This window comes from Pristiophorus japonicus, chromosome 3, assembly GCF_044704955.1.
Source record: "Pristiophorus japonicus isolate sPriJap1 chromosome 3, sPriJap1.hap1, whole genome shotgun sequence".
NCBI classification, from domain to species: Eukaryota; Metazoa; Chordata; class Chondrichthyes; family Pristiophoridae; genus Pristiophorus; species Pristiophorus japonicus.
In genome coordinates, this window is record NC_091979.1 from 264,779,599 (window position 1) to 264,806,768 (window position 27,170).

At 42.0% G+C, this 27,170-nt stretch overlaps 1 protein-coding gene across 7 annotated transcripts in view; it reads right to left on the minus strand.

Moving 5' to 3' along the window:
• Window positions 1–27,170, minus strand: part of vti1a (vesicle transport through interaction with t-SNAREs 1A) — a 441,138-nt gene that overhangs the window by 59,998 nt on the left and 353,970 nt on the right. The window contains exon 9 of one of the 7 annotated variants that reach the window (XM_070874986.1): window positions 7,151–7,414. The exons of the other annotated variants lie outside the window; for them this stretch is intronic. Within the exon in view, the coding sequence (XP_070731087.1) occupies window positions 7,333–7,414 (82 nt within the window). The 3' untranslated portion in view covers window positions 7,151–7,332. Of the gene's footprint in view, window positions 1–7,150; window positions 7,415–27,170 lie in introns of those variants that run through there. 7 annotated transcript variants of the gene reach the window in all.

A 27,170-nucleotide genomic window follows, 5' to 3' on the forward strand; every position in this document is an offset into this window, starting at 1 on the left:
GGGGCTTGACAAGGTGGATGCAGAGAGGATGTTTCCACTGATGGGGGAGACTAGAACTAGAGGGCATGATCTTAGAATAAGGGGCCACCCATTTAAAACTGAGATGAGGAGAAATTTCTTCTCTGAGGGTTTCTTGAATAATAAGGGGATAAGGGGTTATGGGGAGCGGGCGGGGAAGTGGAGCTGAGTCCATGATCAGATCAGCCATGATCTTATTGAATGGCGGAGCAGGCTCGAGGGACCTTTGGCCTACTCCTGCTCCTATTTCTTATGTTCTTTTGTTCTTAATGATAGCTAATCAACCTCCCTTACCCAGAAAGTGAACAATTAAAATGGTGGAGTCTCATTCTTTCAGTTAGTGAGTTGTTGGGAGATTTTTAAAATGTCAAATTTTAATTTTTAGTCTTACTTTTCCTTCCTGTCTTTTTTTCCCTGTCTCTTAATCCAATCTTTCTTTCCCCCTCTTTATTTCTCTGTTGGTATCTGATTAGACTCGAATTCACCCTCCATCTCTCCTCTGTTTCTTTCTCAATCCTTACATCTCATTGGTTAAGGAGATCCACTGTTTTCCCCATCGTTCACTAAGGTCCCAGATGCCCTGTTGCTCTCGCCGCACCGTTATCAGCTTGTGCACAGCAAGTTAGGGCGCAAACATCTTTTGACATGAAGGGTGTGGGAAAAAGTCGAACTAACGCGTATGCTCTGAGATGCGCCGCTCCAGCAAATTCCGGCCCATTACCTCGGATATAAATCCTGTGCTTTCGGACTTGTACACTAATGAATCTTCCTTGGAGTTGCTCACAATGAGTCAGCAGACATGTTGCTACACTATGCGATGCATTATTGTACAATTTACACATTTCCCTAGGTACGGCCCAACAATTCACTAGCTGAAAGAATGACGACTCCATCATTTTAATTGTTCACTTTCTGGGCAAAGGAATTTGATTCGCAGTCATTAAGAAGTCTCATGTCATTAAAAGGGCACCTATGCAGTTAATTACTAGACTTTAGAAACCCCCCTCTAATTCTTTTGTTTTTGGTGTTGCATTTTCTGTTTCTCTCTATGCCTCTTTTACTGCCTCCCAAAAAAGTTACCAATCACTTTTCCATGAAGACAGTGCCCCCTCAGCTCATACATGTTGTGAACAAACTCCAGAGACTTTCCACAGACTGCAGCAGCACTGGTTTCACATGACCTTATTGTGTGAATCTAATTAATTTTATTTATTTTCCCCACAGCTCTGGAGCAGGGCCTCAGACTTACCTGCAAAATTATCGATGAGATGCCTTTTCATGGGCTCTGGCACCTCTTTGTAGTTGGCCAGCTAAAGATAAACCGTGGATGGGAAATCCTTTAAAATCCAGATCTGAACCCATTGGTTTTGGCACTGAGGTTGCTCGTGAACACTGGTGCATGAAGGACTGGAAAATTTCAAGATGGTTGAACAAAGTAAGCTCCAGGAAAGAAACAAATCTCAAGTCCCAGGCTCCTGAGTGCAAGCCTCTGTCTCAAAAATATATTGGCCAGATTTCTTTGTGAATTGTCTCACCTTTTATGTGCTCATATTCTACATATTTTTTAGTTGCTTAAAGTTAAATGCAAACTCTACATGCCAAATGTGTCTAATGGATTTTGATTAGTTCAAGTAAATATTATCTGTTAATGTAACCATGAAAAGCCACTAATCAGGAATCAGTAACCCAAAAGTTAGTTGGCTGAAGAAACTATATGGCCATGCAAAGATGCCAGAAAAAATTGTTTCAGCAATTTGATTGGCTTACTTGCTTTGTGGTACTTGCTGATTCCATATTGGTAGCTTTTGGTGGGGGGGGCGGGGGGGGGGGGGGAGGGGGAGGAGGGGGGGAAATGAACAATTTGACTGGCTCATTTTGTGTGGGTTACTGATTCCTGATTGGTGGCTTTTCATAGTTACATTAACAGATAGTAGTTACTTGAACTAATCAAAATCCACTAGGTGCATTTGGCATGTGGAGTTTGCATTTAAGGTGTGGCGTACACTATACACTTGTAATTATACAGATAGATTACAACCCTCTCACTTTGATATCACATCCAGTGTTGATATTTATTCAACATGATATTAACACCCAGGTTAGAAAATTATGTTTTAGTCTATATGCTTTGATGCTGTGCGATAGTCTTTTTGCATTGTGTAATTCATTTAATTCAGCACCTTAAATTATGCCCAACACAACTTCCAGTACTGACAGACCTCATCCCAGCTAAACATGCTCGTGCCACACACATTCTAAGTTTGGAACGACTAAATCTAAATTCCAATTATAATCCAGGGCGTTTTACTTAATTCAAGAGGACACACCCAGCTTTACTGTTTACTGGAACCCTAGTGACAACTTTAGCTTGAGCTACATAGCAACCTGCATAATTATGAAATGTATGATACACGTAAATATAATTATAAATATAAAAGACTACCCAAGCATCAATCCAGTCTGGTCTAAGATCAGCTGTTCCTTTTTGGTTCTAGACATGGCTTACCTCAAATATTCTACCAGTGTTATGAATGAGTGCAAAGTGCTGTACTTTCTAAAGGTCATTACAAAATAAAACTCTCTGCCCACTATCCTCCTGGGACTGGAGGTGTGTTTCAGTCATTGCAATGCTGAGATCTGTGGATTAAGGCCTTAAACACTTTAGAATATATACACATCAGACTGCAACGCACAATGGTTCATAATTGTGCACTGTATATTGTTACGGCATTTGACATAACCTACCTGTTATAGGGTTTACAATTAAACAGTACTTCACAAGCTAATCACCATTCACTCTTTTGGAAGTGTAATGTGCGCTGTTACTACGTTCGAAGTGCAGTGTATCAATCAATCTGGGGCTCGACACTAAATTGGTGCTTTAGATATCAGAGCCTATTTTTATTCAGCTTTCAAGAAAGTACATTTATATTTTATGAAGCTATTCTACATATGGATACATCATTGCATTTATTTCATGAAGACGAGGGTCTTTTCAAAGTGATTGTCTTTACAGGAAATAATTTGATTTCAGTGTCACTACTAATTAATCTCATTTATTTACGAATCACATCAGATATGACAAACAAATGCAGAGTGGTATTTCTGTTTGTTCATTTGGCTTTCTATTGCTATATCTATCTATCTGTAACTATTGCCCTCAGGCGCTCACATTTGAAGCATTTTCTATGGAAATATGCTTCTGACCTCAACTCAAACCACAATTCCCCAAAACACCTTGTTGTAGCTTTAATATGGCTTTACGTATGAATTTTACATCAGCTTTAAAGTTTGAAAATTGGTCTTTTCATCAAGTTGTTTATTTACTTTTCAAACATTTACGCTTAATGTATAGATCACTGGCTCAACCCTTAACCTTTGTCAAAGCGATAGTTAGAGTGAGACACAAACAAACTTTTAATTTTGCCTAAAAAAAACTCATGCTATCAACTTTGCTCTTTTATAAAGTTTAAATCAAAATCCAGACCATGATCCCAATCTCTCTCTCTCTCTATATACTCCAGATAATACCTGGGTATTTTTGTGTACTCAAGACAGCTGAGGCAGTTACAATAGATATTAGTGACAGGAAAAAAGCTTCTTTTATGTTTAAATATGTGGTTTTACTCCACCCATTTAAAAAAATGACTGACAAAGACAATGATGCTATTGTAACTCTATTTTAATTGCAGTAATGGGCGTACATTTGCCATCTCTTACATATTTGGCAAATATTAGTCCCGATATCTATCGGTATGACTAATAACATTTTCAAAATGAGAATAGTGAAATTGGACCCGTGCCTAACGTAGTTCATTTTTTTCCTGAAAGTTAAATGCCCATTTCTGAATGAGGGGAGCACACAGTATTTACTACACTGGGCCCAAATGACTCTCAATCAAAGGAACCTTTGAGAACATGCTCTGGACCCAGGCCAATCAGATCATCTTCCTGTCTGTGCTGTAACAAAATGTGCCCCTGGTATGTAAGCCATGCCAGATCGAGCAGACAGGGCGACTGCAATCACAGCCCAACCTGTCTTAGCCAAGCAAAAATGCTGAAGGGAAAATTACCTGCATGGCTCCAGACTGAATTAGCCTGCTTTTTTTTTTACACAGCGCGGTGTTTATTTTTTTTCTCTCAAAAGCCATATCTGTCTCAAATGTAGAATGCGTGGTAGTGGATGTGATCTGGACAAAAATGTCTGAAAAATGTAAGAAGTACTTTGAAAAAAAATCTCAGCGTCATACTATTACAATAAAATGCTCCCTCCAAGTCTCCGTGCATCAGGAACGCTGAAATGTATTGGTCTTAAAGAAAGGAAGACTTGGAATTATATAGCACCTTTCATGACCACCGGACATCTCAAAGCGCTTTACAGCCAATGAAGTACTTTTGGAGTGTAGTCACTGTTGTAAAGTAAGAAGTAGGTTTTGTAGATGAAAATAGCAGAATGAAAGGTCAGAGTACCAGATTGGGGGAGGACGTGTGAGAAAGAATTTTAGAAACAGGTTTGATCAGCTTCGTATAACGAATACATACAACGGATCATGACAATATGATCAACATGCATCACGCAGTAGAGGTAGCACTTAAAGTAATCGGTGAGGCTCATCAACAGTTTTAAAAATTAGTATGCAGGCCAACAAGAGAGTCCATCTTAAACTTATATGAACAATGGCCAGATGGGTTATCGACTAAAGGCAAAACCAGATGCGAGACATATCATACAGAGCAGAAGATGCCTGGTTTGAATCCAGGCCCATGATTTCAGTGGAAGCAAAGTATGGGGCATTACAAATGGCCTCTGTGAGAGAGAAGGTGAGAGGTTAAAAAAAAGGCCAGGTTGCCCACTCCCGATTCAGTGATCCTTAGTGGAAAGTACGTGGACTTGCAGTAAGGTTGGGAGGGGTCAGGTGTGGTCTTCTCCACAGTCAAATGTCCTGTTGACGCTCATTATTCAAGCACCAGAGGGTGACCGGAAAAACCCAGGGAGAGGAAAGAGGAGCGAAGAGGATGAATTGGAGCAGATAATATACCCATAATCCACAGTCCAGCACCTATTCAGCAGCCACTATAAGTCTCTAATTTTTGTACTCTTCAATCTTATGAAAAAAGATTCAAGAGTACCATTATCAACATCTTCCTTTCACAAAGTTTCTTCATAAAATCTCTTCACCTGCTTTTCTATGTCTCCAAGGAAATTCATGGCACTAAAATCATCTGAATCTTTAATTGACTAAAGCTTATTGGTATTGTAGACAGGTAAATGATGGATGGGAATGTATTATAAGGCTGGAAGAAATCAGAGGGGTTCTAAAATCATAAGCCCACACATCTTTCATTCTTCACAATGCACCCAAGTGTTGTGTTTTTGTTGTTTGCACTTTTGTCTTCTGCTACCCACAGAGTTTTGTCATATAAGCTCTTAACTTCTATTGCAGCTGTCAATTTATGCCATTCAAAACAGCACTTTCCGCCTCCAACTTCTGATGAATAGACACCTATCTTCCATTATAGCTGTCATTTGTTGTTTGGCTTCAAGCGAAGTAATGGGAAGGGGATAATCTTACAAGAAAATACAAGGTGTGAAACCATCACTGACAGGACAGTTGTATTGAAAGATAATTTATAACATTTTACCAGGATATTCCCTCTAAAAACACCACACAAAGTGGAACCCCTTAAATAAGTCATTTGCAAACTGACTGGATCGTGAGCAAGATTGAATCTTGACAGATATTTCTAGAATACTACAAGAATAACAATGAAGTTAAAAAGTTAATACAGATCTAGTCCTCAGCCATTGAGTGATGTGATTTATTAATTCAGCTCCCATTTACACTACAGCTTCAAATGAGCATCAAGTGGTTTAGTATAAATGGTGCAGACTTATTTATTCTGATGGTAGTCACGAATAGCTCTTGGTCTTGATTGGGAGTGCAAAACAGGAGATTTATATCAGGCTAATTCCCCCCCGCCTCCCCAAAAAAAGTTCTGTTTTCCGTTGGGACAAAAGGCTCAGAATGTGTAATGGGCAGGGAATTTAATATCCCCCCGATACATGACCTCAATCAGTGAATCCCCAGCTACAAACCCTGGGGTCACCACTTTCAGTTTAGACCATCTTGATGCAAACTGAATGTGATCTTTTGAGGCTGTAAGTGTAAAGGTGCACTGCAGACATCTAGAGGCAGTTTATTGTATTGTGGCTCCTCTTTCAAATAGATTGTTGATAGATAGACGTAAAGCGGATAGATTTAAAGAAAAAAGATAAACATGGCAGTCTGATAATGCAGTAATGAATTCACTAATGCAGCATGCCACACAAATGTAAGAATGTGGGCTGGTGTATGACTCTGCAAAGTTTGCAATCGCAGACATGCAGATCAGTAGGAAGGTACTGCAAGCAAAGATGCGTTGCTTTCCTAGACAATCTAAATGACAATTTCTAAGACAAGTTATTCAGAGTTGCAATTGCATGTTTCCCTGCAGCCAATTACGGAGGATATGATCAGGGCTATGGGAGTAGGCCACCTGTACAATCATTCAACTGGTGTATGATGGCGGTGTGGGAGTGAACAGGGGAAGGTGCCCTGAAGGGAGGGGAAAGCAAATAAACATACAGAAAATAAGGAAAACTAAGCATTAGCTACAAGAAAAGATTTGAAGGGTGCTATTTTCAGTGTACTTGCAGTAACATTAGAACCTTCAATGTAAACTATATTTAAACGAGGCCAGAGCTACAAGTATGTAGCCACAATGGAGTTGGAATGGGGGGTGGGGGGGGGGGGGAGGCGGGGTTACTACTGATCACCAGCTACTGAAATACAGATTTATCAACTGGAAATTGGGCATGCTTCAAAACATTAAAAATAACACTCTGGATAGCCCAGTGGATCTCAAGGAGTTCCACAACATGAATAACAAAGTGATAGAACTGCCATAAGGGAATTATTAAAACTCTCGAGGGCCACAGGGGCACTAAAGGGTAGTAAATAGCATGTATTCCCTTACTTCTCTACTGACTACAGAGATCATTCAGCTTTTTGAAATTACCATAAAAAGAGCAAATTCTCTACAATGGCCGTTAGATTAAGAAATGAGTAAAGCAATGGTGCTGTAACATTTTTAAACGTCCGATGAGTCATAAACATTTCCACAAATATAAATATTAGCAAAGCAATAACAAAAACAAATAGTATGTTGTTGGTCACTGATCAGGGATTTTTCCTCCCGGTCAATGTTTTTCCCCTTCTTTTCCGTCGATGCCAACCCATATTTGGTTTCTGTCCGACAGGTAGTGGGTTGTGGTCAAGTATAGATGGTCTCAAATCTCTGCCGAGTCAGCTGATCTCGTCTGAGGTGACCTGAAGCTGCATTGCTCTCAGCGCTCCTGGGCAAGAGAAGGCAAAACACAGCCATAGTTTCTTCTCCTGATCACTATCTGGTGATCTTTGATGGAACTTTACCACGACGGAAACAAATGCAGTCACAAGAAAATTGTTTATTTAAAATAAGGCTAAAAGAAAGTCATGGGCAGCAGTTAGCAAAGAGCACTAGGCTTTTGAGGCTGAACAAAATGCCCTGAAAACGACATGCTATCGATGCAGAGGTTAAATACCACGGATGTTGGAAGTCTGAAATACAAACAGAAAATGCTGGAAATATTCAGCAGATCAGGCAGCATCTGTAGAGAGGGAAACAGAGTTAACGTTTCAGGTTAATGACCTTTTGTCAGAACTGGAAAATGTTACAGATGTGACAGGTTTTGAGTGCTGAGGTGGGGGGGGGCCGAGGGGAAGAAGTATCAGCCTCCTACACTGTTCCAATGAAGCTCAATGGAAGCTTGAGGAACAGCATCTCATTTCAGTTAGGCACTTTACAGCCTTCCAGACTCAACATCAAGTTCAACAATTTCAGTCACAACCACTGCTCCCATTTTTCACAGAAAGTAGGAGCTGGTAATGATGCTGCTGTTGCTTTTTGCACCTCCTCTAGACCCATCTTTCGGTTCTTTACTTGTCCCATTACCACTGCCTTTTGCCTTGCACTATCATCCCTTTTGTTATGTCTCCTGCCTGCCACCCTATCACAGAGCTTCTCATTTGTTCATTCCTCCATCCCCATCCCCCTTTCCCGCCTCTGTAGTTGCTTAAAACCAGTTACATCTAACATTTTCCAGTTCAGACGAAAGGTCATCGACCTAAAACGTTACCCCCGTTTCTCTCTCCACAGATGCTGCCTGACCTGTTGAGTACATCCAGCATTTTCTGTTTATATTCCACTTTGTGGTCTGGCCGACTGCATGCATGCGAAATCTGGAACAAGTAGCGTACATGTAGAACTAGAGGCTGGAAATTTCAGTAGGTCAGCTTTCAATTAAAAAAGAGAAACACATTTTTGATGAGATTTAATGAGGTTCTTTGTGCAAATTACATGCAAGCACCAGGCTGTTGATAAAAACATAAGGAACAGGAGCAGGAGTAGGCATTTGGCCTCTTGAGCCTGCTCTGCCATTTAATAAGATCATGGCTGATGCAATTTATAGAAAAGCTAAATCTCGAGATGAGTTTAAAAATGGCCCCATACCATTATAGCAAGGATTGCAGCTTTCAGCTGAAGGTTTAATGGAAGGGGTGAAGGCAGAGGAGGAAAATATTGAGCAAAATAACTTCTTGTACTGGAAGAGTTAATTATAAGTCAAAGATGGGCGGCTATGGGATTCCCTAAGACAGCAATAGGCGCAGGCATTTGAATGTAGTGACTGCTCCTGTATTTGAGACTCATGACTCATTCCATCTGGTCTTAATATTAAACCATACGCTGTACTGAATAAAATCAATTTTTTTGTTATCTTCACAGAAAATGAAATGTTATGTTTCACTTTAATTTGGAGAACATCTTTGATGCTGACCCACATTGTTTCAGGATGCATGAAGCTGCCATTAAAACACGTATTTGAAAATAGTTTACTTAAAACACCGAGAGAAGGTGATCTAGCTTTCCAAAATTCCTGCTACATTTCACAAAGAAAACTTTCTGTGACAACATTTTGTGTGTGTCACAATAACCCAATTTCACCAAATAAAACATAGATGATGGGTTGTAGTTGCATCATGACTTTAATTTTACTGTCTGATGATTCTCCAAACTAACTTAAAGGCGACATGAAAATAATACACGCAGAAAATAAGTCATGATAGTCACTGATTAAGTATCTTAGTGGGTTTCAATATGCACTTCTAAAAATTTGTGCTTCCCCTGCCTTCAAAATATACCAATTTGGGGACTTAATAATACTCGTGAGCTATGTTGCAAACTGTAAGCAAGAACATAAGAATTAGAAGGAGTAGGCCATAAGACTCTTTGAGCCTGCTCCACCATTCAAGAAGATAATGGCTGATCATCAAGCTCAATTCCACTTTCCCGCCCGATCCCCATATCCCTCAATTCCCCGAGAATCTATCTGGCTATGTTCAGTTGTGATGGTCAGCATTTGTAAAAGTTCATTATCAAGGTGCACAATCCAATGTCTTAACATCCCAGTCTTTGTTTTTGTTGAGACTATAAACCGCCCCCCACCTTTGCCAAACTGGTTATTTATTTAAATGTTTGGGTGTGTCCTGGAATTTTGTGGTAAAATCAAAATAAGTAGAATTATGTTTTCAATTTGGCCACAAATCCGTCACTTCTGTTTTGCACTAACTGCACCAGAACACAACTGGAATCTTATTCCTAAATGATATGTTTTCCCCTCATAAATAAGCTTGACCATTTATAGCAATTTATAGAGATTGTGAAAATGGCCCCAGATTTAGCATTAGAAATGAGGAACTCTCTTTTTGCCCAATTTTATCACAAAGGGTCTATTTTAATTTAACCATATGCTGAAATGCTGACAGTGTTGTGATTGAGCGTCCATGTACCAATCAGGATGCTTATCATATATCGTGCAGAAAGAAGAAAGCAGTAATATCACATAAGCTTGGATTAGCAGCCGCTGTGTTTTATTTTCAGGAATGGAAATTGTCTTTTGATACCTGCAAAGCTGAGCAGTACTTTTCTCACAGTCATCAATTATCTGCAATCTTGCTGAGAAACAGTAGCAGTGTTTCTCCTGATGTTTAATGGAAAAATGTTGTCATTTCACACAAAACTACAATTTGATTGCATACACTGGAAAGCCTGTGGAAAAATCAGTTTGCCCAGTTACTGGCATACATTAGTACCATTGTCGATCTTTCAGAATTAAGTTACATTGCAAATAGTTTATGCAATACATTACTTAAATTTGCCAACATTTGTATTTAAAAAAAAAATAAAGAATATGGGGTAGAGTTGGGCTGGCTTTTTTTGGTGCAATTCACCTGAATTCGGTGCAACATATCACAAAAGTTTAAGTGCAAATTGCGTTCAGTGCAAATCGAATCGCCGCGATCTTTTTCACTAGTTTTTTAAATATTGCATTCAAAGCAAGCCCCACTCACAAAACTGGCACACCTCCAGGATGAATTAATCACCATTGGGAGTTTCTGCTAACTGTTGCCACTTGCAGGCCTTCGAGGAGGCTCCAAAGATTAAGCTGGTTCTTATGGTGCAAGGGCACTAATAGGCACGTATGACACATTCTTTTGAATGTATTTTTTTTTTTAAATGACCAAGAAGCTGACTACTGTACCCCAATATAACTCGCAAATGGCTGTGTATTTAAAAAAAAGTCATTTTCAATTATTTAAAATATGGTTAATCTGGTGGTTAGACATGGTAATTACAAGTTTACATACATAACAGGCCACATGCCCAACACGAGATTCCCTAAGCAAGTGCTCTACTCGGAGCTCCTTCATGGCAAACGAGCTAAAGGTGGGTAGCGGAAACGCTACAAGGACACCTTCAAAGCCTCCCTGATAAAGTGCGACATCCCAAGACCGCCCTAAGTGGAGGAAGTGCATCAGAGAGGGCGCTGAGCACCTCGAGTCTCAACGCTGAGAGCGTGCAGAAATCAAGCGCAGGCAGCGGAAAGAGCGTGCGGCAAACCAGTCTCACCCACCTCTTCCCTCAACGACTATCTGTCCCACCTGTGACAGTCTGTGGTTCTCGTATTGGACTGTTCAGCCACCAAAGAACTCACTTCAGGAGTGGAAGCAAGTCTTCCTCGATTCCGAGGGACTGCCTATGACGATGATGATGATGATGATGATGAAGAATCCCAAATGGTGGATTGACACTGGGATGCTTATTTTTTTGGTGATAAACCCAGTTTCGGCTGTATTAATTAAACTGCACCAGGTTACCATTCTTAAATATATCAAGCAATATTTTTTAAAGCAAATCTTTTTTCAAAATACGGACATTTTAAAGCGCTGGTTCATGGCAAATTTTGTGTTTGCCGATATACGTATCTGAGCAGAATCTCGAGAAAAAAACACTTCTCAAAACGTGCGCAATTTGCACCCAGATTGCCGATTGCACCCAAAGCAGAAACTCTACCCAGATATATATAATAAAAGAATATTTCAATGCATTACTTTTTGCTCTCTCACATGTCTACAGGAAAATTTCACAACATGTCTTGAAGCATTTTAAATTAGAGGCAGTAAGCTCTCGTCTACCAAGGTTGATTTTCAAGGGTGTTTAATGGTTAATGCTTTCAATCAAGCAAGATGACAGCATTACCACAAAAATGATTTTTAAACATCCCAAAGAAAATTGGCACCAGTTCTATATTTTTTAAAACTAGGACAACAGTGGAGCTAAAAGGCACTGTTAATTTTTTTTGAAAGAAGTGTGCCTATCAGAGGCAGCGGGTCTGATTGTGAACACCAAATGATTGAGTTACTATTTTCTGTAGTTACTGGAGAGTGAATTGATTATTTCTAACAGACTACAATAGACTCCTGTAAAACAATCCAGTTATCACCTCTTCACAAATCACATGGTACAGTATCAATTCTCATCAGATCATATTATAGACACACAGGAGCCTGTCTTCCATTTGAAACAGGGTTACATTCACTAAAAATCTAACTCCAACTATATCAATAAGCAAGTAAAAAGTTCTCAACTTTGCATATATATTCCAAAAAATAACACATCCTGAAGTCTGCTGCAAGGGAGTAACACATCTCAAGGTTGACAGGATGTTGATAAATTGCTCTCGCAGTTTCTGTTTCGTCAGGCATATTCTCAGGCAAAGTTCAAACCACAATTTGACTCAACATTAAACTCTAGTAAACTGCAATTTTTGTTCAGCAGTTCCCCCCCTTCCCTTCCTCCTTCCAGATCTTAAAAAAACCTGCTTTAAAGGGAATTGTATGCGAGACTGTTGGAAGTTCTTTTATTAATGCATGGTAAATTAATATGCATATTAAAGCTACTAATATTTCAAAATAGGTTTAATGGAAAATAGATGGCTAGTTCCCACAATGGCTCACTTGGTTAATGCACTGAGTCATTCAGCCATATAGGCCAGGAAGGCCTCAGTTTGGTCCCAGGTCTGTGGGGAGTTAGCTGATTCCAGAAGGCAAGTGGTAGAGCTACTGAAACTGGTCTGTGTTCCTGGGTTAAGGAGGAGAAAAATCAATCTATATTCCTGGTCCAGATCGCTATCTAGTGACGCCTACGAGGAGTACATGTGTGTGGACATTGGGTGAGCACAGGATAGAGCTCAACTGCACTACCGCACACACTTGAATAGCCTGAAAAACAATTACTGTCTACATTCACACTTGAAGAATGACCACTTAAGTAACGTACTGGAGGGTGGCTACATGTCCACGTGGCCATACCCCAGGCAAGGAGTCAATGCCTTTAGAAGAAGAGGAGAAATTGACGAGGATAAAAAGGAAGGCAGGGCCACCATTTTCAATGTAGACAGTCCAGGAGAATACTGCAGGCTGGACTTTTGGCTTGTTGCCACCTCTGTTTTTGCCCCAGAGGGGTGGCAATGACAGCCGCAAGCTCTTCTGGGCAGGCGGCCAGCTTTCAGCGTGCAACATCTCCCTTCGTGCTCCGCCCCACAATCAGGGTCCAGCTGCCGAATATTGCTGAGTGAGGTGCAAACATTTTCCGGGCGGTATCAGGACTGCCCCGCCGTTATTAACGCCCGAAAATCGAGCCCTGTATATATAATCTTTGCTAATTGCAATCTGACCCCATTTTATTTGACACAAGGAGTACAGACATAGCACAATCATATATCTTTGCTTGGCATGATGCCTGATGTGGAGATGGGATTAGCTGCATATTAGGTATTAATGATATACATTCAGCGGGGGTGAGGATACAATATGATTGACTTTTATTTCACATTTTTAAAAATAACGCCACTCTCAAATAATTGGAAGTTGTAATTAAAATTATATTGTAAACCCCAAAATATTTACAGGAGTCTCATTGTCTTTCAGACATCTTTGGCCAGGTGGGATGCTGTTAGGAAAAGTTTACATAAAAGTTTAAAACAATATGAGCTGTTGCTATAGCAATCATGTTTCCATGCCAAATGGCTGGTCTGCTCTAAGTACCACTGGAATGATGTCATGACATCTTGATGTCATTATGTCTGAGAGACAATTTATAAATTCGAGTTGTTTTGAGCTTAAAGCAGAATGTAACTTGTTTCATCCAACCACCACCTCAGCTCCTGACTTTCATTCAAAGGACAGACACTGTCCAAAAGTAGAGGTGTAATGGAAGAGTGTGAAGGGCGGGGGAGAGAGAAAATGGCAAACTCTATGAATATTCATGATTCACAGTACCAGTGAGCACTGAGGACTGGAATTAAGATTAATCAGTTGATAACATTGTTTTTCAAGCCGACTACAGATTCAGAAAACTCTTGTTCATGCCAAAGTTTAGGCTTCCTGCTTGGTTTGATTTATAAGACCTTACACAGTAGATTCAAAAATGTAGTCAGCTTAAACTTGCTGGAGTAACAGTAATTTATTTTGACTGCTGCAAGATACTTTAAGCATATATTATTCTGGTACAGGAAGGCAGGTATGGAAGCAATGGCTCAGTGGTTGGATGCCATCATATGGTATGGAAATCACCCATGCAAATCAGGAGACTCCAAATGTAATTCTTGGTCTGAGCTAAGTTAGCTGATCTAAGTTGGGGTGAGAGTCGACACGTAAAATTGGCTTCAGCATCTCTCAAGCTGAAACAAAATTCCTGCGCCAGATCACTAGCCACGATCCGCTGCTGCGAAGTACTCACTCGAGGATAGGATCAGACTTGGCTCTAATCTACCCACAGTTAAATGATCTGTTGATGTCACTGGACTAGCTTACGCATGAAAAATGGCCATTTGGGTAAGGCCCTGAATGGATGCCAGCACCGATGAAACCATACCCCAGTATGAGTCACTATCTTCAGAGAAGGGTAGTGAAAAAAAAAACAAAGACAGCAATGGCTGCCAAAAGCAGTGTGAATAAATAATGAATCTGCAAAACCCATGTTTTTTTTTAAAATTACCTTCAGCATTACAAGTTGCACAAGTTTGGATAACTCGCATTATTCCAGTAAAATGAACAGGATTTCGTTTTGGCAGGAAGGAGACGAGAATTGATCTCATTCTAAAATAAGTTACTTATATTAACACATATTCAGGAAACTTGATCCCTGAAGAAAATCAACTGAGAAGACTTCTATTGGAGAAAGAGAGGAGGAAGAGAAAAATTTATTAGAAAACAGAGAAGAGGAGAAAGGTCAATCTGAAGTATGGTATGTGGCATATACCTCAATTTAGAGATGCTCTTGGACCTAGAATGTGTGGAATTTATCTTTATTTGTTACTCAACATATTAATGAGACTCTGTCTCATAGCAGTGGCCTAAATAAAACTGCACATCCTCTCCAGAGACAAATTTAGGGCAATAGTGTTCAGTAAAGGTCTGTCAACTATTCCAGGGGTTGTTTTTCAAATGTCCTGTAAGATAAGTTCTATAAAGCAACCTTGTCAATTAGCAAAATAGTCTAACAACTTCCCCAAGTACAGGTTGAACCTCCTTTATCTAGAACCCTCGAGACCTGGCCTGTTCTGGCTAAGGGATTTTTCTGGACGAGGGGTGGTTACGTTCAGTACCTGCACCATCCAATTTAACAAGAGGATATCGGGGCTGGCTGGCTTGGGGCTGAGAGTGCGGCACAGAGATCATGGTTGCGGGGGGGGGGAGGCGGTGGATCGTGGGGTCAGGCCGGCGATTGTGGGAGTCGGCAGCAAGAAAGGACTTCAATTTGTTCATGTCGGAGCGGGCGGGAATGGTTCTGGACGAGGGGTGGTTCCGGATAAGGGAGTTCTGGATAAGGGAGGTTCAACCTGTACTGTTTTGAGTTGAGTGCTAAATGTTTCAGCCCAATGTGACAAAAACAGATGGAGTGATTTCATTTCCACGTCCTCACCTAACACAATGGCAGAGAGCCCTCTCGACATCCATGTTGTCAAATTGGTGAAAAACTGGGTCAAAGATTAAAATGTTATCTCTGAGACTAATAGCACCAATCTGAGGATAAACTTAGGAGATGAAAATAACATAAGTAGTCAGGTGAGAAAAACCATTTGGCCCATTGAAGCGGTAGTGCATTTAGCTTTCCATCATGGTATCTAACCGATTTTGAATAAACCTTGCTCGATTAGATTATTCCAAACATTTGTGATTCTAAGTAAAGAAACGATGATGGTAAAGGTCAACTATATCCTCATGATATTTGATGCTGCATGTTATTAGAGCATGAAGACCACCAACTCATCTCAACAAGACCAGTGCTAACTACAGTTAGTCTTCCAAGACCAGAGCTCCAGATTGACTGTTAGGAACAAAACTACCCCTGTTTCTGAGAATTTCTTTATGTGGAAGTTTGAGGAAAAGAGTCTTTCGAAGCAACAAAAGCTCAGCAAATCATAGCGTTGGTGAAAAATAATTGTGATAAAAATCACAGATTATTTTCCTCTTCAGAAATGAGAGATAAAACATAAAATAAGTTACTTTGCCAGGTAAAAGAAGCTTAGTCAGCTCATCAGTGTACTCACGTACAAACAGTACAAGCTCTTACACCAAGTGAACACATCATCAATTGCATTTGTCAAAAAATATCTTGAGGACCATTTCATATATGGTCTCCTTCTGGGTTAGTATTATATTTTTGCAGGTTTGGTGCATCGTAGATTTGTCCACACTTCTACTGAAAAAGGGCACCCTGTCTGTCCCACACCAGTATTCTATTTTAGGGCATCACGACATCCTAACTAGATGTGCCTTGTTTGGTGATTTAACTGACCATCACACTGTCGGCTGTTCATGAGAGGAAAAAAAACTTACCTTTAAGATAAGAGCTGGAAGTCCTGCATTGTTAACCAATAAACTGTAGAACTCAACCTCCCTTCAGTCTTCCCTTCCTCCTACAATCAAAATGCTTTTAAAATCGAAGCTTGAGGTCATCGAATGACTAGTTTTTGATTTTGCTCCTCTTCGTAACATCTTCAATCTGAAAGTGTCTTGCATTATGTGTTGTGTATGGAGAAAGAGTCAGATTATGGGATCCCTTGGGACTCTGGGGAATGAGCCCTCTGGTGGCTGTACAGAGTAAATACAAGTCCACATGTAAAACAACATTTCCCCCCCAAAGTCAATAGTGCAACTATTTACAATGTGAGTCGATCTGGGGCCCTTCTTGCCCTGGTTGATCGTCTCAGTGTGAAAGCTGGTGTTGTTGAATCATTTGTTGGGCCCTCGCTGGGCTGCTGTGCAGCTGGCCTTGCTGGGCTGCCTGGTGTGTTGCGCCCGGCAGGGCTGCTGTGGATGATGGGTTCTGCTTCGTGGTCAACCGTGGTGCCAGTTGCCATTGGTGGTATGTGTGTTGGGGGATCAAAAAAGGTAGGGTCCAAGGTGGTTTGCTCAGGGTAGTCCGTGAATTTGAGTTTGATTTGGTCCAAGTGTTTCCGGTGAATGAGTCCATTTGAAAGTTTGACCCGAAACACCCTGCTCCCTGCTCCCCTCTTTGGCCACGACAGTGCCGGGAAGCCACTTGGGACCTTGTCCATAATTTAATACAAATACAGGATCATTGACTTCAATCTCGCGTGACACATTTGCGCTATCATGGTATGCACTTTGTTGAAGCCGCCTGCTCGCTATCTGTTCATGTAGATCAGGGTGAACGAACGAGAGCCTTGTCTAAAGTGCTCTTTTCATGAACAGTTCAGCAGGTGGGATCCCAGTGAGTGAGTGTGGTCTCGTGCGGTAGCTAAGCAGGACTCTGGATAGGCGAGTCTGCAGTGAGCCTTCAGTTACCCTCTTCAAGCCTTGCTTGATGGTTTGCACTGCTCTCTCTGCCTGACCATTGGACACTGGTTTAAATGGGGCAGATGTGACATGTTTAATCCCGTTGTGGGTCATGAATTCTTTGAACTCAGCACTGGTAAAACATGGCCCGTTGTCACTCACCAGGACATCGGGTAGGCCGTGTGTGGCAAACATGGTCCGCAGGCTTGCAGTGGTGGCAGCGGACGTGCTAGCCGACATTATCTCACATTCAATCCACTTGGAGTACACGTCTACAACCACAAGGAACATTTTACCCAAGAACGGGCTTGCATAGTCAACGTGTACCCTAGACCACGGTTTGGAGGGCCAAGACCATAAACTTAGCAGCGCCTCCCTGGGTACATTGCTTAACTACGAGCACATATTACATCTGTGAATGCAGGACTCTAAGTCTGCATCGATGCCGGGCCACCACACGTGGGATCTGGCTATCGATTTCATCATTACGATGCTTGGGTGCGTATTGTTTGAGGTCACTGATGAAGGTGTCTCTGCCCTTCTTGGGGACCACTACTCGATTTGCCCTACAGAAGGCAGTCTGCCTGTATAGACATTTCATCTTTGCGGCGCTGGAATGGCTTTATCTCTTCCTGAATTTCCACTGGGACACTGGACCAGCTCCCATGAAGCATACAGCTTTTGACTAGAGATAATAAGGGGTCCTGGCTTGTCCAGGTTTTGATCTGCCGGGCAGTGACGGGTGATTGCTCACTCTCAAATGTTTCCATAACCATGGCTAGATCTGCGAGCTGTGAAATTTCTACCCCCGTGGTGGGCAATGGCAGCCGACTGAGAGCATCGGCGCAGTTTTTTGTGCCTGGCCTGTGGCGGATGGCGTAGTTGTATGCGGACAACGTGAGCGCCCATTTTTGGATGCGGGCCGATGCGTTGGTATTTATCCCTTTACTCTCGGTAAACAGGGATATAAGTAGCTTATGGTCAGTTTCCAATTCGAATTTTAGCCCAAACAGGTATTGATGCATTTTCTTTACCCCATAGACACACGCTAATGCTTCTTTTTCAATCATGCTGTAGGCTTCCTCAGCCTTAGACAGACTCCTGGATGCATAAGCAACCAGTTGCAGTTTCCCGAAATCATTAGCTTGTTGCAATATACACCTGATGCCATATGATGACGCATCACATGCTAGTACCAAATGGATCATACAACACAAGCAATTTGTTTGAGCATAACAATTTTCTCGCTTTTACAAAGGCATTTTCTTGGCTTTTGCCCCAAACCCATTCGCCTCCTTTTAGTAGTAACACATGTAGTGGTTCTAACAAGGTGCTGAGACCCGGTAAGAAGTTACTAAAGTAGTTCAAGAGTCCCAGAAATGACCGCAGCTCCGTCACGTTCTGTGGCCTCGGTGCGTTCTCGATTGCCTCCGTCTTTGCATTGGTGGGCCTGATGCCATCTGCCGCAATCCTCCTTCCCAGGAACTCCACTTCAGTCACCAGGAAAACGCACTTCGAGCATTTTAACCTGAGCCCCACGCGGTTGAGTCGACTAAGAACCTCTTCCAGGTTCTGCAGGTGCTCGACTGTGTTCTGACCTGTGACCAAGATGTCGTCCTGGAAGACCATGGTGTGCGGGACCGACTTCAGTAAACTTTCCATGTTTCTCTGTAATATCGCCACCACTGATCGGATTCCAAACGGGCATCTGTTAAAAACAAAAAAGATCTTTGTGCGTGTTGATGCAGGTGAGGGCCTTCGATGATTCCTCCAGTTCCTGCGTCATGTAGGCTGAAGTCAGATCCAGCTTCGTGAACGTCTTTCGTCCCGCCAGCGTTGCAAAGAGGTCATCGGCTTTTGGTAGTGAGTATTGGTCCTGCAGGGAGAAACGATTGATCGTTACTTTGTAATCACCACAGATTCTGACGGTGCGTCTCCCTTGAGGACTGGGACAATAGGACAGGCCCACTCGCTGAACTCGATCGGTGAAATGATGCCCTCTCGTTGCAGCCGGTCTAGCTCGATCTCCACCCTTTCTCTCATCATGTACGGTACTGCTCTCGTCTTGTGATAGATGGGTCGCGCTCTCGGAATTAGGTGGATCTGCACTTTTGCTCCTTGGAATTTCCTGATGCCTGGTTCGAACAGTGAAGGAAATTTGTTTAAGACCTGGGCACACGAAGTATCGTCAGTGGGCGATAGCGCTCGGACGTCGTCCCAGTTCCAGCGTATCTTTCCCAGCCAGTTCCTGCCGAGCAGCGTGGGACCATCGCCTGGTACCACCCAGAGTGGCAGCTTGTGCACCGCTCCATCGTAGGAGACCTTTACGGTAGCACTGTCGATTAGAGGAATCAGTTCCTTAGTGTACATTCTTAGTTTCATGCGAACTGGAGTTAAGACTGGCCTTGAGGCCTTGTTGCAATACAACCTTTCGAAAGTCTTTTTGCCCATGATGGACTGGCTCGCACCCGTGTCCAGCTCCATTGACACTGGAGTCCATTTAATTCAACATTCAGCAATATCGGGGAACAATTCGTGGTGAATGTGTGCACTCCATGTACCCCTGCCTCCTCTATCTGAGGCTCTGGCTCATAGTGATCCTCCATGGATCTGTCCTCCTCTGCAACGTGGTGGTTTGCAGATTTAACAGGCTTAGCAGCTCGCCTGCACACTCGCTGGAAGTGTCCCATTGTTCCACAGCCTTTGCAAACGTATCCTTTGAATCGGCATGAATGGAAACGATGATCACCCCCGCAGCACCAACAAGGTGTTAATGGGCTTGCATTCATCACCCTTGATGGTGGACTCAGACATCTGCGGACTTGTAGCTGCAGGTATGTGTGACCTGCCCTGTACGTTAAAATTCGAAATCATCACTTTGTTCATAGTACTTGTAGCAGCACTTGTGTGCTGAGAGATTTGCTTCGTATTGTCACTGGTGGCAATGAACGCCTGGGCTATCGCTATGGCTTTACTCAAGGTTGGGGTCCCTACAGTCAAAAGTTTGTGAAGTATGGTTTCGTGGCCAATGCCAAGTACGATAAAGTCTCTGAGCATGTGCTCCAAATGTCCTTCAAATTCGCAATGTCCTGCAAGGTATCTCAGCTCGGCGACATAAGTCGCCACTTCCTGGCCTTTAGACCTTTTTTAGGTATAGAACCGATACCTCGCCATTAGAACGGACCAGTGTGCACAAATCGTCGTATGACTTTTCCGTGGGTTTCGCTGGAGTGAGCAGATTCTTCATGAGGCCATACGTTGGTGCCCCACAGATGGTGAGGAGGATCGCTCTACGTTTGGCAGCGCTCTCTTCCCCACCTAGCTCGTTGGCCACAAAGTATTGGTCGAGTCGCTCCACAAAAGTTTCCCAATCATCTCCCTCCGAAAATTCCTCCAGGATGCCCACTGTTCTCTGCATCTTTGGGTTCGCTATCTGTATCTCGTCGTCAGTTGTTGTGTATGGAAAAAGATTCAGACTGAACACTGTGAGCTCAAAGTAAAGTGTGACCTTAGTCTTTTATTGCAGGTCTCCAAAGTGCCTCTCCAACCTGTGAAGCCTTCTTAAATACCTGGGCTCCCAAGGGATTATGGAATCCTTGGGACTCCGGAGAATGAGCCCTCTGGTGACTATACAGAGTAAATACAAGTCCATATATATAATATTATGGACCTAGGATTTGTAAATATATTGGCCCTGCAATTGCAGTCGGAGGCTTCCCGCGAGCGGATGCCTCCGATCACAAAAATATTTACAAATGTACCTGGTTGTCCCGGAGGCACGAACACTTATGCTATGAGGCCTACATGTGCGGCCCACATGTGCGGCTCAGCGCAGAGGCCACATATTCCAGGAGCGTATATGCATCCTGGGCCGGACCAACCAATGAAAATGGCGTATTCCCATTCACAGTAATGGTGCGTTCCATTTGTAGGTAGATTACCATTTCTATGAATGGGGATACCCCAAAAACACAAACATTTAAAATAAATAAGAAAAACACTTCACATATTTAAAATTAATTGAAATTGAATTAGACAAAAATTTAGTTTAAAAAAATTTTTACAAAATGTTTTAATGATAAAAATAAACTTACCTTAATAGACAGGGTTTTTAATATAAAAATTATTGATAACATTTTATTTTTCCATCTTTTAAAATTCTTACTCTGGTAAAAGCAGGCCTTACCATCTGGTAGCCTGCTTGTACCAGGCGTGAGAGAGTGAAGGACATTCGCTGGGCAAGAATTGGGCAAATAGTCTAAATCTCCGCCCGCGAAGGCCCTTGTCCCAGGGATGCGTTGAAACTGTCAAAGAAATCTTGACAGTTCGCAAGTGCCAGATTTCGGCACATGCGCTTTGCGCGCCTAAATCCGGAACTTGCAGGGCCTCTTTGGGCCCGTGCGCACATGGTATGCACCCGGAGAGGCTGCAATTTTAGAGCCATTAAAAACATGGATTTGGTGTTCAGGTCAGGAAATGACCTCGCCTCCTGCTGGTTTTGCGTTAATGTGCCAGCTATGTTCAAGGCACCCAATTTCAGGAAGATGACCTCAAACAAGCTTGAAGTCCCCTATTAGCGTACGCAAAGTGCCTGATGCCTATTTCGGACGTGTGCATTGGATGCCTATACTGGAGCCTTTACCGATATGGCAGATGGCGCACTTTTGGCGTAGAATGTGCAAGCACACGCCGCCTGCCATATTAGACACTAGGGCTCCCATTTTAAGCATCGTCAAAGAGTCTCTCGGCCAATATATGATGCCTCATACTGAAGACAGGGCACATGAAGGATGTTCCTGATCAGCAGTGTTCTTCAATAGTCAGAGACTTTCTCTCAGTATTGAAAAGCAACGCCATCTGGTGATATAAAATTCGACCTGGAAATTTGATGTGGCAATATACTCCTGTACAGCAAATGTGAGTGAAGTCCATCTTTGGAACATAACAGCAGGAGAAGGCCATTCAGCCTCTCTAGCCTGTTCCGCCATTCAATTAGATCATGGTTGATCTGTAACTCCATCTACCCACCTTGGTTCCGTAACCCTTAATACCTTTGTCTAACAAAAATACATGAATCTCAGTTTTGACATTTTCATTCTTCCACAACTTTTATCTGGGCTTGTGGGTCCCCGTAACTCTCAAGCTTCTCTGCAAAGATTTCCCAATGAGTCTAAAAATGATAGAATTCCATAGATATCATTAACGAATCTGCATTATGCAAAAAAGTGGCTCCAGAGAGCTCTGCCTGGTACAATTTGTTCATCATTGCAAGGACTTCAGACCAGCAAATAGGTGTCTCAGGCAACTTTGTCTATTTGTCATAACGAAACTGAGGGTTCTTAATTCTATTGCGCATCTCATCTCATTATCACAATATTTTTGAACCAGTTTTCAAAATAAACACACTTGATATATTATCTTGGATTAACATTTTTTTTTACTGGGTGTTCCTGGTGGCCAGGCTTAGTCAATCTGGTATGTTTATTTTAGGGTTGCCACCGACTGCATGAGACATACGAGTTAGGAGTCAGTGACATCAGCACAGCACTACACCCCACAGCATTTTCAGTTCTTCTCCGCAGTACGGGAGAGAAAATTGAAAGCAAACCACCCCCCCCCACCTGAGCTACAGTTATGCCCCTCCGAATGCCCGTATCAAGTGTGGGTCTGGCGAAGACCCACAGTCCCACGTCTGCCTTTTGGTAGGGTAATATTGCAAGTTATGGGGGAGGAGCAAAATGTGACAGAAGGACCCTAAATGTATGTTTAAATGATGAAAATTAACAAAAAGTAACAGGCGCATTTTGGTAGCATTTTTATTGCACAGATTAGTCATTTTGTTGAAGTAACTATCTCTCACACAGTTTGTTCTTTTATATTCTAGTAAATTCAGAATTTATAGATCTTACTTAACGATCTCTTTTTTGACCTACATAACCAAAAACAATCAGATGATACAATGCCGTTAGTACACTATCTGTCAGAAGAAATCGCAATCTGTCTTGACCATGATCAGTTGTTTTTTTCCTAGTTTAATAACCAGCTCATATATCTCCCAAATTTAAAACCAGTGTATTTTGGCACTTCATTCTAATAGACAAATATTTTGATCTTTGCCAGAAGAAACATGCACAGACAGGTCCTGGGGATTTTCATTATTTAGTGTTTTGGCAGTTGGATATGCAAAGCAGCATATTAACAGATGCAGATGCAATGCATTATAACTGTTTATTTTTCAACAAAGTAAGGATTCAACACTTAAGTGTACTTTTCAAACAGAAAGATGAAAGCCTATATATTATTAAACATCTAAAGGGAATTTATCTATGGATATAGCTTCGGGATTACTAGACTAAAAAAGAACCTCAGGCTATCTGGTCTAGACCAATACCCAAAACATTCTGCCTCTTTAACTCAATATGAAAATATGCCATTAGAATTCACAACACAATAAAAATCCACTAGAATTTACTGTGAAACAATGGATGTGTGTGAAGACATTTCCCAAAGTACATTCAGGCCTGAGTTTGCAGCTCATGTACGCACAAGCCCAAAGCTAAACAAGCACTGCAAACACCTTGGCGGATCATTTTAAAGGCTTTTCTGATGCACAGCTTCCCCCTTAAACTGTTCTAATTGGTTGAAAAGAAAATTGGCTGGCATGTGTCAAGGTAAGCAAACTACGCAGATAATTTGAATGCATAATTACGGCTACAAATTCACAATGGGGCACGTGAGGCCAGAAATGCATAAATGTGGGAGGATCTTGGTGGCCTAGGTATATAAATTATTTTTAAAACCAAAGAAGAAAAAAATGCCATCGTTTACTAAACTTAAGCACTCATTTGAAAAATTTAATTGAGAAAATAAGCACATACAACTTAAAAACAAAGATTATAGTTGCACAGCAGTTGAGCAGAGTGACACCCATGATGGATCATTTTTTACGATTGGGAGCCTTACTAACCCAATATAAATAGATGGCCATGTTTGTTTGAAAAAGCTGAACCTATAATGGTCATAAACATCAAGCAAATATCAATTTCAAGTAAAAGTTAAATGGTGCAATGCCAATGTGTTACAGATATCATTTTGTTTTGATTTTTCCCTTCTTTTGTCCCTTTATCTCCTGAAGGTGCTGACTTAAAGTAGAGTTCCACAGCACTGTCAGATCCCTGATACCTCTCCCAAGTGAGCACTTTTTTACGTGCGGGTGTGCATGTTAACAGGCTACTTTACCATGAAAGGCATCAGAGCCCGGCCCGATCCTGTTTTCAGCCAACATCCATACATATACACTTTCTAGCAGGGGTCATTGGACAACGATAATGTTCTCACTAGTCGAATAGCACTGAGGTCAATTCTGAAATCGGGTAACTCAGTACAAACCTGGAATCAAACATGGTACTTTCTCATCTCGACCGTTTAACGGGATACACTGAGCAATGGCTATTGGGTGAGCCTAGGGACGTGTCATCATACCTGAACGGTTGTTGAGGCTTACACACGGCATGATTTACGAACAGGTTTAATCCAAGTTTAAACTGCAGATTTAGTTTTTAAGTAAACCTGGTATGGATTCACCTCCTGAGAGAAACATGTATTGTAAGCCCTCACAAAGGACTTTTACACAAAAGGCTACAAGTTGTGTACCGGTATGACAACAATGTCAGGGCAGTATAAGCAGGGGGAGGAACACTGAAGTATGCACTTGATTTGCACTGTTGATGTTCAGGCAACAGGGGATATCAGTGTGGTGTGGCAACATGATGCCACTTCGTTGCCTTGTGCCCCTGCCAACTGCGTCCTGAGATCTGCAACAGTTTAAATACAGAAGACATCAAAGAGAAACTTACCATTCTATAGTGTTTATCATAGACAGGAAGAAATCTCTAAATGCTTTACAGAGTGGAGGGGGAGGGGGCTAGATGGATGCCGAGCCGAGGGAACATTTGGGGTATGGGGCTGAAAGCATAATCAGTTTTCAAAATGTTTTTGAAAGGTGGTAGGGAGCTGGCAAGGTGGATGGACTTGGGGAGTCATTTCTGGAGAGCAAGGCCATAATAGCAGAGAGACCACCAATGGAGCAGAGGGATGAGGGATGAAGACTGGTGTCGGACATCTACCCAAGGCAGGGTGAGGCAAGATAATGGAAATGAGGGAGGATCTCGACTCTGTAGTATCCAGAGTGATCAGCATCAGAGTCTCAGACTCACTCTTGATATTGGTGTAAATGAGGTGTTAGCAATTTCCTCAGTTAATGAGTTTTTCGCACAATTAAACTCGTGGGATGAGCACACGAAAATCAAAACTATAAATTCACACAGAGCAGCTCTGGAATGGCTTACATTTCTTTCTTGGACACCTAAACTCAGCTCAACTTCCACGAAAAAGTGGTATCATCTGTTATCGACAAAGTGAATTTGTTTGTTTTTCCAAAATCAGCTACAGTCACCCCAAAATATAAATCTGCAACAAAGATCTGGTTTAAAAAAAAAAATCACATTGCACAGAATCCTTCTTCTAAAAATGAACGCAGCAGTAATGTGTTCTGAATGAAACTCATAGAATTAATTCATATATGCAGCACTTCAGGTTCTTTAGTCAAAAGACTTCAGTGTAATTGGCTAGGAATTCATTTCTGGCGTTACAGAAGGGTGGTCAGCCCAGGCTGCTCTCCTATAGTTCTTTGCAGGCAGATACCAAAGAGGAATCAGAGTATTTACTATCTCTTTTGAACAGAGTTGCCTTTGGGAGAATTAGAAAGAAGGAATGGGAAAACTGCTTAGTGAAACTATATTTAGGATACAATACAAATCTTGTTGTGACAAACTTTTTAAGTACAAAACCATCAGAAAAACAAATTCGTCCCTTTAATCCTTGAAGCGATTAACTTTGTTAACAAATCACTGAGAACAAACAGATTAACAGTCCCATGGAACTATTTGCATTCAATTATGCAGCTGTATCACTCCAAACATAGTTATAAATCATTTAGCACCCACAGGTAATGCTTGGCACTGTAAAAACTTCACTAATGCAATACAATTACAAGAGTTGAAAGTAACTACATATTAAAATATATATACAGGTTTGAACCTCCCTTATCCGGAACCCTCGGGACCTGGCCTGTTCTGGATAAGGGATTTTTCCGGACGAGGGGTGGTCACGTTAAGTTGGATGGTAGAGGTACTGAGCAAGGGGATATCGGGGCTGGCTGGCTTGGGGCTGGGAGTGCGGCAGAGAGATCATGGGGAGGTGGGGGGGGGGGCGGCGCGGTTGATCGCTGGGTCAGGCCAGCGATTGCGGGAATCGGCAGTGAGGAAGGACTTCAATTTGTTCACGTCGGAGCAGCCGAGAATGGTTCTTGATGAGGGAGTTCTGGATAAGGGAGGTTCAACCTGTATTTTAAAGACAAGAAGTAATTAAAGGGTGAAATAAAGCAAATGTGTGTCAGTAAGCACGCGCAGGCACACTTTCTTTGAATTCATTTTCAGGATGTGGGCATCGCTGATGCGGCCAGCATTTATTGCCCATCCCTAGAGAAGGTGGTGGGATTCCTTCTTGAACTGCTGCAATGCGGTGAAGGTGGTGCCACTGTGCTGTTAGGTAGGGAACTCCAGCGATAATGAAGGAACGCCGATATATGTCCAAGTCAGGATGGTTGCGATTTGGAGGGAAACTTGGATGTGATGGTGTTCCCATGCACCTGCCGCCCTTGTCCTTCTAGGCGATAGAGGTCGCGGGTTTGGGAGGTGCTGCCGAAGAAACCTTGGTGAGTTGCTGCAGTGCATCGTGTAGATAGTGCACACTGCAGCCACGGTATGCCAGTGGCAGAGGAAGTGGATGTTTAAAACCAGTGGATGG